The sequence below is a fragment of the Scleropages formosus genome, chromosome 10 (genome assembly GCF_900964775.1).
Source record: "Scleropages formosus chromosome 10, fSclFor1.1, whole genome shotgun sequence".
Taxonomy (NCBI): Eukaryota; Metazoa; Chordata; class Actinopteri; order Osteoglossiformes; family Osteoglossidae; genus Scleropages; species Scleropages formosus.
In genome coordinates, this window is record NC_041815.1 from 27,312,201 (window position 1) to 27,324,641 (window position 12,441).

The 12,441-nt window shown below is 41.5% G+C and overlaps 1 protein-coding gene across 1 annotated transcript; it reads left to right on the forward strand.

The window, feature by feature from the left end:
• Positions 1-869: 869 nt before the first annotated feature.
• Positions 870-2,146, forward strand: foxl2a (forkhead box L2a). Its single transcript, XM_018748454.2, has one exon. It carries the CDS (start codon positions 1,208-1,210, stop codon positions 2,123-2,125), a length of 918 nt encoding a protein of 305 aa, XP_018603970.2. The 5' UTR covers positions 870-1,207; the 3' UTR covers positions 2,126-2,146.
• Positions 2,147-12,441: the final 10,295 nt, after the last annotated feature.

Genomic DNA, 12,441 nt, shown 5'->3' on the forward strand with positions numbered 1-12,441 from the left:
TCGGCGCGCGGGCGCGCGCGCACGCACACACACACACACACACACACACACACACACACACACCTTCGTCCTGTACGCGCCTGTTTCATGTTGTGCCAAAAAGATGATCCAGTCACGGGTCTCGTGAACAGCAAGTTTACATTAAACCTTAATTGTTATTTTAGACAGTGGGCTTATTTAAACACCAGACATCTGAACTCTTAAAATATATCGTCTGTGAACATAATGAAAAGAGTTCAAAGGCGAATGTGTCCACACTAAATTGTTTATTTCATAGGCATAACGGGGGGGGGCGTTTCCCCCACGGTGCTCATGAGGCCAAATTGCCCCTCGAGTATTTGTGCATAATTATATTACTACTAAAAGTGCTCTTACTAATATTTTGGGGGCCCCAGAACCTAACAAGGGATTTATTGCCAGAAACATACTATTATGTTTTGACTTGACAAATAATGTGAAGCCAGTGTAAATATGATCACATGACAACGTAAACACGGGAAAACAAATCTGGGAAACATAACTACTACACAGATGCTCATATTCCCTCGGCTTTAAACTTAAGCAGAACAACTGGTGTGTTTTCTTTTTTTAGCTCTCTGTTAAGGCTGCGTGGGGTCCTTTCCGTTGTATTTCCCTTCGTCATAATCCTTTTGCTTTTGCCGCTCAGGTGCGAGCAGCGCGGGGGTCCGGCAACTTTCAAAATGCGGGAAAAAAAGGACGGTGGGGAGGCGCGCGCGGCCGAGGGGTGGGGTTGGGGGGTGGGGGGGGGGCGCGGGTCAGTGACGGAAGCGGAACACGTGGAGCTACGCAAATCAGAAGGCCGTGCATCATCGGTGGATATGTGAGAAAGCTCCGCGGAGAGAGCGCAGCGCTTCGAGGAGGGAAAAAAAGGGCAGGACTTAGAGAGGAACTCATCACAACCTGGGCTGAGCCTCGCAAAGAAGCACACTCTTAAGAAGGTTGTGCTGCAGGAAGAGAAGAGACATCCAGTGAAAACCCAGTGAGAACGCGGTGCGAACCGAACGCGCTGCCGCCGTCGTGCGTAAAAAGACGCGTCGCGGAGAAACGTCCAGAAGAAGGAGCTGCGAGAAGCGTGACGGGAGCCCCTGTTTTTTATCACTTACTTCTGCATCTCCAGATTGCTTGCAGCCGCTCCTTTTCGCTCTCCCGCTTGGTGTGTTGTTTGTTTTTTTTTTTGCCGTGCGTAATGATGGCCACTTACCAAAACCCCGAAGATGACGCAATGGGCCTGATGGTCCACGACACGAACGCGGCCAAGGAGAAGGAGCGGGCCAAAGACGAGCCCCTGCAGGAGAAGAGCTCCGAGAAGACAGACCCGTCACAGAAGCCCCCGTACTCCTACGTGGCGCTCATTGCCATGGCGATCCGGGAGAGTTCCGAAAAGAGGCTCACCTTGTCAGGTATCTACCAGTACATTATCTCCAAGTTCCCCTTCTACGAGAAGAACAAGAAGGGCTGGCAGAACAGCATCCGCCACAACCTGAGCCTCAACGAGTGCTTCATCAAGGTGCCCAGGGAAGGCGGGGGCGAGAGGAAGGGCAACTACTGGACCCTGGACCCCGCGTGCGAGGACATGTTCGAGAAGGGCAACTACAGGAGGAGGAGGAGGATGAAGCGGCCCTTCAGACCCCCTCCCACGCATTTTCAGCCCGGCAAGTCGCTCTTCGGCGGCGACGGATACGGCTACCTGTCTCCCCCAAAGTACCTGCAGTCCAGCTTCATGAACAACTCCTGGTCACTGGGACAACCGCCCACGCCGATGCCCTACACGTCGTGTCAGATGGCGAGCGGCAACGTGAGTCCCGTGAACGTGAAGGGACTGTCGGCGCCCACGTCCTACAACCCGTACTCCCGCGTGCAGAGCATGGCGCTGCCCAGCATGGTGAACTCCTACAACGGCATGAGCCACCATCACCACCCGCACCCGCACCATCCTCAGCAGCTGAGTCCGGCCACGGCGGCCCCCCCTCCGGTGTCCTCGAGCGGCGGCGCGGGCCTGCAGTTCGCGTGCTCGCGCCAGCCCGCCGAGCTGTCCATGATGCACTGCTCGTACTGGGATCACGAGAGCAAACACTCCGCGTTGCACACACGGATTGACATTTGAATGGTCCGAAGTGGGTGGAGGTGGGGGGCTGGGGGGGGGGGGGGGTTCGGACCCTTGACGCGGGGAGGACGAGAAAAACTTTGAAGAACTCTGAGAATTTTGAAGACACAGCCAAAGTATTTCCACGAAAGACTGCGTAAAAACCGCGGTGAAACGGAGTAACAGCTGCTTCGATGGCGACCCCTCGCCTGGTTCTCCTGGACCGGGGCGGGGGCGGGGTGGGGGTCGTGTGTTGGTGTGCCACCCTTGTACAAATCGAGCACCTCCCTTAGCGAGGGAATGCGAGATTCTTCAATCAATATTTAAATTTATTGTGTATGAATAAACGGGCGAGGCGCGTTCCTCGTGCAGATTTGCGTGCCGCCGCGACGATCGTGGCGGGAGGAGGAACTGAGACACCACCTGTGGGAAAAAAAAAAAAAAAAGACACATTCATCAGACCTTCTCCACACCTTCTCCAAACCTCCTGCGAAACTCTGACCTCACCTGACAGGACATTTGCTGGACTCCAGGTGACACTTTCGCTCTCCGTGTCGTTTGTCTCGCCGCTGTTGCGGCGTGGAGTCTCTGGACTTGTGAGTGCGCGTGGACACACGTGGAGGTGAGATGGACAAGGAGTCCGTGGTCAAACACACCTGTGTACTTCGTAAGACCAAAAATATTTCGTGAATTCAGGGGTCCCTCATCCTGTACACTTTGTGACCTCTGTTAGAATCCCTTAGTCTGCAATAACATCACCCAGTGCCAGTTTTAACCTTCTTATTTTATAAACTGTTATTGTTTTTGTCGGGACCATGTTAAACTAGCACTTTTTTTGCTCTTTTAGTATTGTGAGTTTCTTAATAAACTTATTTCTTTCAAAAGTAATACACCGTAGTAGTCATTGCTTTGGCACTCGTTTCACTGTAGTCTTTTTAGTCCCTTAATTCCGTGGAATTTTCCAATTTATCAGACCGAAATATCACAGAGAATAGCTTGATTATTTAGTACTGAGCGTAATAGTAATAGAAATAATTTTCCTTAAATTACAATGTACGATGTATGCGACGAATCACAAAAATGTTTCCATATTACACCGGGTCAAATATTACACTGAATTTTAAAAATCATAACAATAGCTTATGTAGTTGCAGTTATGAAAATTCGGACCAACCCAATATGAAGAGAATAAAAGTAGAAATGTCCGCCATTCGTGTTCTGATCAGTGTTGTAAAGGATTACGGTAAGATATTTTAATGATTAAATATGAACATAAATACAAATTGACCTACGAAGGGTAAACCTCTAGATACAAGTGCGTGGAACGTGTTTTTTAGAGGAAGGGTGAACGTTCACAGAGCAGCATAATTTACCTCGAAGCATTTTTATATCTGTCTCTTACATCCGCATTAAATACACATGCAAAAAAATGAAAATATTTGTAGAAGAAGCTGTTTTTATATTAAGAACAGACGATTCAGTTTTTAATATGGGTGGTTCAGATTTCACAGTGTGTTTCGCGTTTGAAAGTCGCGCAGTGGAAACAGACCGTGGAGAGAAAAGAAAATCTCTACCCAGAAAGTCCTCGTTTCGAAGTTTTTGGGTTGCTTGTGATCACTGTGCAGATCTAATTTTATTATTTTTTTTTTCTGAAACTCATTATGAATCAAAGAGACTAAGGCAAAGAGTCATCTTGTTGCTAATAATAAAAATTCTGTTCAAACACAGTGCACGTCATCCTCAGTTGTAGACCTAATGTTTCCATATTTTTAAAGCAAAAAAGAAAAAAGGTTTTTTTTTTTCATTATTTTTCATGGTGTGGAGAAGAAAAGCCGTTAGTGATGGTAGTTTTAAGTAGTAATTCAAATTAATGTGTTATATAATAACAGCAGGAATTTTGACATTTTTCATACATAGACTTTTGGAAGCATTTTATTTTTTCCTTATTGCCGTAGAGTGACATAGTAATTAATAACCACCCGTTTGCGCGTCAGGTGTCATTTTGCTTCCCCGTTTGCAATGACAATTAAATTCTGATTTTCTAATGCTTACATTTCTCTAGCATATTTTTTAAAAAAAAATTTTTACGTAGGATAAGAAAGATTGTTATTGCGCAATCTATTTGGGTTGTGATTCTAACTGTTTTTTATTAGTGCAGTTCTGAATTTTATACCTTGTTTATGGCTTTTACACACACACACACACACACACACACACACACACACACTTGGCATTTTCTCCTATTTTCGTGCACGAATCGAATGCGATTCTCAATATTTTCTGAGCGTCTTCGTGCAGAATCGTGAAACATGGTGTTTTAGGAATATTAAGAGTAGTACATGGGGTGTGGAGCTCGGCTGCACCGTTCTTAAAAAATTATGTCCAGCAAATTTCCACCCAGCTCTGGATACTGACATGTTAACGTTTTATAAAAGTTAATTAGCAAACTAAAGAAACTTGATCCCGGGGATTTATTTATTAGTTTATTTATTTTGGTGTCACTGGTATTTCAAAAGAAGTGATTAAATTCAGGATACATGACGAGTAAAATGGAAACGTGCAGAAGTAAATGGAAAAAATGCAGAAACATGCAGGAGTCACATTTGGACAAATCCGACTTTGTTCCCAGCTGTGTTGTTACTAGTGTATTGTAATTATTTATTCATTATTCTGTGGCTCGTGCAGTAAAATGTACCGAAGTAAAAATCCATCATTAGCAATGACTTTGTGAGTTCATGTTTTGGGACTGCTGTGATTTTGTTTGGACGTTTTGTTTTTCAGACTGATGACACTTTAGGAGAAAAATTAGAACAGAAGATAATTAGAAGGCTCAAATCCTCAGTCTGCATGTTTCAGTGTTCCTGGCTGCTCTGAGTAAGTCATTAAAAATTGTAAATTCATTTCCAGTAAGATGCAAATAAGGCCAAATAAACTAAGAGACTGGAAAATGCAAGAACAGAACCAAAAAAGTGCACTTATCAGAAACTCTGATGGAGGCTCGTCTGGTGATTGAGCGCCTCCTCTTGTCCATTAGGGCACTTGAGAAATCAGCAGCTACATTTTATTTTCAAAATCCTGTGACAAAATCACTAATAATAATAATAATAATAATAATAATAATAACAATAATAATAAAAATAGTAATAATAATAATAATAATAATAATAATAATAATATCTGTTCTGTATTAGGTGTTACTACCCAGAATAAAGGAACTACATTGTAAAAACTGGAATGTGTATATTTTACTGTTACACATTCTACTGTTATTCACACACAGCTGTTTAAATTGTGGACAAAAGTATTTTTTATCTATTCCCTGGTTTACGTTGATTAAAAAAAAACTTTTTAAACATTGTGTGTCATTTGAAATACTTTATTCACTCTGTTGATATTTTTAAGGGGAATGGGATCAAAGTATTAGGCGGTCACGTGGAAAGAGTCGTTTCAAACAATGGTTTAAAACTCACAAAATTAATTCAGGCAGCGAAAATGACTTCACATTAACAAGGACGTTTCAGAGAGGAGCATAAAGAAAGTCTTTAATGTGTATGGAAAACGAAAGGATTCGTTCAGTGGCAGATAAATTAACACTCCACTTACAAAACATAAATACATATTATGTACAGTATTATATAATCAGTTATAGTATGAAGATTAATTAATGTAATTGCTAAATTAATATATATATATATCAAGATGCACGAATATGCAACACGTTGAATATGTATGTATGAATAGTAGAAAAAAAAGCCAAATTTGCAATGTGCTATAAAATGTGAAACACATATTCAATAAAACTGTAACGTTCGTCTAATGTATTTTAATTAAACCTGTACAACATATTCAAATATGGAATAAATAAGATAAATATAAAACCACAAATAGAATTAAATAAATAATAAAGTGCTTATAATGACCAGTTACATATGATGAAATGTGTATAAGAATGCATATGTGTGAATGTATGTGTATTATAAAATAAAATGTATATCATGTTATGCACACGATGTGTAATAATGTCGGTTATTGTGAAATATAACATCGCACTTATTTTTTTTCATTTCCTTGCGCTTTTGAGTTCTTAGCCTTTCATCTTAATAAAATATTTAATTATTAATTTTAAATTAATGCACATCTCCACAGGGACATTAGACACGTGCCGTCCTACTTCAACTTGCTGAACCCCATGGCCGAATTCATTGGGCTCGCGCTGCGGACACGAAAACGCGCGTGCCGCGTCTCGCGCCGCGGAGCTGCTCCCTCCACGCGCGTTTGCGTGGGTCGTGCGCGTTCCCTTTGATCAGCTCGTCGAGCCAGAGCTGCGGCGCTGAAATGTCCTTTTACAGTGATCGTTTGGCTTTGGCAAAGTGACCGAATCGGGACGAAAAAAATGTCATATTTTTTTCTGCCTTTTAACATAAATGTTATTAAACAAGGAAACGACGAGAGCGCGTGGGGGAATATGGTTTGCGGACAGAGCGCCACGTGAGATGTGTGTTTTATAGGAACAGGGAAGCGTGACACACACACAAAAGTGAAAAGTGTAATTACTTTACTGGCTCAAACATACAAACACACATTCGAAATACAAGACGATCAGGAAAAGTTTTTCTATGAATTTATATCTTATTTCAATTTCAATGACCTCCTATGAAGGGAAAATATTTTGCTGGAAACAATATCTTAAGGTATAAAGTACACATTGTAATATAATGTATCCATTAACAGGCACAAAGGAGAAATGTAAAACAACAAAAATATCAGCTGGCTAAAACATTACTATGACAAATAGTAATAAAATTACTCATTTCGGCCTAATAATAGGCTTCTGTTTATTGAGTAGCTATATATACAGGTAAGTACTTCTAATAATTTAATACTTACATCTATATTTAATCTCAGAACAATAACATTTGGGGAAGTACTTTTACATATGTGGTTGTTCAGTAAAGAAATATGTATGTGTTACATAACGTGATCATAAGATTAATATGATAATAATTGTAAATGTATAAGAACGTACTTTCTGAAAAGTGTGTGTCGCCATACAAACCAAAAGAGGGAAAGATGGTGTAAAAAATCAGAGTTGGGTTTGGGAACAGAAGGACCTTCAGTCACCACAGCGGACTGAGAACATTGAGCTTCCTCTACTCATCTAGGTTGCAGAGTTACACTCATTGCTGAGCTTTAGATTCCGCTCATTTTTAAATCTGGTTTGGTGGCAAACAGGTGAATGTTTGTTTAATTAATTTGGATGAAAGCAGAATTTTGAACCTTTACGCAGGAACACACTTTATTATGTGATGTCCTTTTCTGGTGCTTTTCTCACAGGAAGGTTTGCGTTTCCTCGCAGTTGGAGAGAGGGATGGAGATACAAAGAAGATGAGCAGAGAATGGGATGAAGAGGGGTTGGATGGAGAGGAATGGGGATGGGGGTACTAGTGGGGGGGGGGGGTGATGGAGAGATGGAGATGGAGATGGAGAGAAACAGAGAGAAAAAGGGAGTGGGATAGCAAGAGAGAGACGCTTGGGAGAATAAGTGAAGTGCGGGTCGTGTCTCTTTGTTCACGCTGGGCGGGACGGCAGGTGTGCATGGGTTCGGGTGCAACCAGGAGGTTGCCAACAATACTCCTGCATGCAGGAAGCCCTGGGAGATAAGACCGGCCCAAATCAGGAATTCCTCAGCAGTGGGTCTGTGAAAAACACACATACAGACTCAGTGATGCCATTATGATGGTGTACTGTCAACACTGAATAGAGGGGTGGGGGGCGGGGGGCAGTGGACGGGGACAGCGGAGCCTCTCAGAGAGGGTCTTCTGGGTGATTCTCTGACTGTAATATGGGGTTGGGTGCAGTATGATCTAGTGTCACATTTCTCATTAGACACTGTAGCCAGAGGGCCTACAAAGGAGGGAACACATTTAAAAAGCAGGAAAAATAAGGAAGAAAATGAGAAAAAATAAAAGATTAGAAAACAGAAATTGCATACAACTAAAACTTTAAAACTACATCTCAAAAACAATTCTGGAAATTCTAGGTGTTTCCTCTGAGTTTCTTTCTCGGACTTCTCCATCATCGTGGTTTGACATTACAACAGTTTAAAGAGCGTCATGTCAACTAATGTAATTCAGTTGACATTTACCTCATCCATTTACACTTTTCAGAGTGAAAATGCGCAGGCCCTATGGACACCAGAATCAGATCAGCTTTGTTCAGATCCCTCAGTGAAATGAACTTCCCTCCCATGTGTACTTAAGCCTCAGATTTCAGAAGTGCCTGCATCTATCTATCTATCTATCTATCTATTACTTTTCCCCAAACTGACAATGTGAGGTTTTTACACTAAGCTACTTACACTGATTGATCCATTTGCACAGCTGGGCATTTTTTACTGTATCAATTCAGAACAAGTACCTTGATCATCTATACTGCAGCTTTCACAACTGTGAGTAGCATCCCCAGTGTGATTTAGAAAAATATGTAAGTATAACTATCAAATGGCTCAGTTTTTGCAGTCAGGTTTAAGGCGGCTCTCTTTCTGAGAGCTAAATCACTTCAGCTCTATTTCTGAAGGAGGTCCACTGTTATGTTTCCTGACAAGCTCCATAGGGCCCTTCAGATGCAATAGTAAGGCAAGGGATGGAGGCCCGGGGTCACACAGAGTTAAGACAATAATAAAAATAATAATAATAATCTGAGAAAAACCAGTGTGACACGAATCGGAAATGACTGGGCTCTTTGAAGCGTCCGTTTCCTGGAACAGTCCTACTTCTGATGATGTTGGTTTCCATCAAACACAATCGCAGAGCCCAAGTACAGCAGGGAGCTGGAGATCCAGCAGAAAAAAATGTAAAAAATGTTTCCTTTAGCATCCATTAAGAAACACAAATACATAGATTTCACAGCATCTGTACATTTAGTTATACTCAGTAATAGGGAAAATTCCGGCACATGTCAAATTACTATAAGGTATAAACCCGAATAATTTCTCACAATGTTTCCTTCGGGCTACGAGACATAGTCCGGTATATTTCCGTTAATTTCGTTTTTTCTTCTCTTTTTTTCATTTCTTTTATGTTTCGAGCTAAACATGTAGCCGCTGTTGAGGTTTTATTGAATTTGCACTGTAATCTGGGAGTTTAACTCTTTTCATACATCACTTTTGTAACACATTCTTTGTAGTTTTCTGCAACAGTCTGTTTAAAATGCAAAATACCTGTCAACAGGTGACGCCTTTGTTATACTGAACGGCACAAAACTGAGGATTTGATCATAATTCATGAGTCTAATACGTCGTTAACTGCACTCTAGTAAAAGTAAATTTTCTGTACTAGAAAAGTGGGAATTTGTTGAACAAAACGTCCCCGAATCAAAAATCGCGCCAGAATTCGATCCAGTTTAATCATGTCGTAAATATTTTCGTTAAGTTTGTGTCAGACTTAAATGTGTAGCTAAATATTCAGAAACGGACAAAAGAATGACGCATGTATGAAACTAAAAAAACCGTCTTTTCCAAGGGATAAGAATAGCGGAACTTAGAGTGTATTTAACATATTGACAATGAAATCCCTCTAAGGTCGCGCACAACTTTTTCTAATCTAAAATGTTCCTTGTAAAAGGCTTTACAGTAACTGGTTATTTCTTAGACAGGGTGGTGTAAATATAAATATACTAAATAGCAAATGATTAACTTTATTTTTTAATTGACTGCATTTCATTTACAGATTATGTGTGTTCCACAAGACGTATTCTTCTTCTTATTATTATTATTATTATTATTATTATTATTATTATTATTATTATGTCAATGGATACTTTCAAAGAATCTGAATGTGATGCTTATGGGAATAATAAAACACGTTCTTTCACATCAACATGTCACACACGTCTAGTAATTACCCATCTCACCCTTCATGTCATAAGTTGCATAAGCCTTTTACACGAAACATTGTATCTTTTATTCACACCTATTAACTATTCTGTAGTAGAAGGTCGCACAGATCAAAGAGCCACTCTCTGGTGGTCAGTTTCTATGGTGAGATTAATGAACCATCATAAATATGGTCCTGACACAAATTCTCTTTTCATACCGGTCTACTTTTCCCATCATTACATTATAACTAAGCCTAAGGGTATGAGTTGGGGACTAGAAACAACCTCGGGGTGTGTACCTGTTTGGACAGTTGGTAGTTTGGTTGAGCGCTGAATAATAGTGAATGAGCTGACATTCCACCGTTGTTGTTTGGAGGTTGTATTATTATTATTATTATTATTATTGTTATTATTATTATTATCTGATCCCAATGCCCGAGGTGACTTGCAGTGATTTACAGCGTTTATCGCTTGGTAGGTTTGAACAGAGTAAGTGTTTAAGACAAAAATGTTCGCTGGATATTAATCCGATGATGAGAATCGATTATGAAATGGTGTCGGAGCTCCGGACTGGACAGTACCGGCAACAATCATTATAAAAAAAGAGAAATAGAAGTTAAAAGAAAAACTAGAAACGGGAACAGCAACTAGTCTTAACGGCGAAGTCGGGAGCCGAGAGTTAATATTAAAAAAAAATGACGTGCGCTTCTACGGTAACAACGTGTTTTGTATGGAAACGTCAGAGATTCTGCGGTTATTATTATACAGTAATTGTCCGTGTGTCGCGCGGACGCTGCGCCTTTTCTCAGCTCTCCAGTTATTTGGGATTTTCGACACCAAACGCCCAGCAAGTTGCCCACAATGATTGACATTCCACCCCCTGCAAGGTCACGCATTTTGCCTCTTGGATTCAGGGCGCTAGAAAGCGAAGCCGCCGCGGCAGAAACGCGCGTCCTCGTGCGCCCGCCGAGCCCGGGTCCGAGTAATAGCGCGCGAGGGTGGCCGCGCGCGGCGGAGCCCGTGCCGACCAGCTGACCCGGCCGCCCGAGTCACGCGCAGGTTGCCGCTTTCCCAAACAGGGCCGCACAATGGAATTCCGACCCCCCGCCCCACCCCCCACAAACACGCCCCACGTCCCACGTGACGCCGGAGCCATTGAAAGGGAGCGCGTGGGGTCGCCTCTGTTTGTTGCGCTCCACGCAGGAACAGGAACACGGACACGGGCGAAGATTTGATTCGCACGAATCCGGCAATTGTTCCAAAACGGCGAGAGTTCGTTTCTTTTTAATAAATCAAAAATACAAAAAGTTAATTTGGTCCTATTTCTTTGTCCTATTTGCAGGACTGTAAACACACTTTCACCCGCTTTTATTTTTGTATTTTTACTCTCGGCCGCTGCCGTCAGGTCCGCACCGTGATGGATGTGACAGCCGTGGAAAAGAAACACGGATCGCACTAAATGCTTTCATCAAATGCTGAAACAACTTTAAACAACAATATGCGGATTTTAAAAGAAAAACCCACAGCTGGTCCCCTTGCTTGCGCGTGGCCCGAAAATGCCCAGATTTCATCTGCAAGGCAGAAGACACGCAAGGGGGGTGTCCGACATCGGTCTCAGCTTTTCACACATTCGGACACAAGTCTTCATAAAGTCATCACGGATCATTAGGTTATTATGGATCATGAGATGATTATGGATGCATTTCGATTACATATTCACTGTGTGAATAAGAATCTTTCTCTTGTCATCAGGGGTCTTTTGTATTGCCATAACCTGCATTGATTTTTAAAGTGACGTAACTGTAGTTCAAACTCATAAAAATGAACACATGCTCAATGTAATACCTCTATAGGAGTAATTTTTATATTACAATTATACAAGAGCATAACTGGCTCTCCGCTAAACGGAAGCGCGTAGAAGGGTCTTCCTAATGTCACAAAATTTATATTTAGGTGACATATGAAATTATAGAATATGAAAACATGCTGGATGTAAATACAGGAATAGATTTTTTGGCTGTATTTCCTTTTTTTTCTAAAAACAAATTTGGCTGATGAGTTTGTTTAGTTGTTTCCAATACTATTGAAATGTTCCTTGTACAAATTAGGTGTTATTTTTGCTTTCCAGTTGCTAAAAAGTGATGCTTGAGGACATAATCAAGAATCCCAACACCTGTCCTACCTGCATTTCAGGCTCATCTCCTACGTGTAGAGTAAAAAATCATTTTTATTCTCCAGAACCTTGATTTTGTAGGAAACCTATACAAAGTTACACTAAATGGAACTGACACTTACATTTCTCTCTGTTTTATAATTGAAACCTACACCAAATTTTGGAATGTGTTCTTAAATGAGTAAAAAGAGGATAAACAAGCTGACGAAGGACAGTGATGATCACTTCTGTGTGACAGGCCCGATGTGCTTAACGCGTGGACATTACGACCACAGTTGTCGGTGCAGAC

Excerpts from the sequence above, each read along its gene's own strand:
- foxl2a (XM_018748454.2), top strand. The coding sequence starts at position 1,208 with ATGATGGCCACTTACCAAAACCCCGAAGATGACGCAATGGGCCTGATG.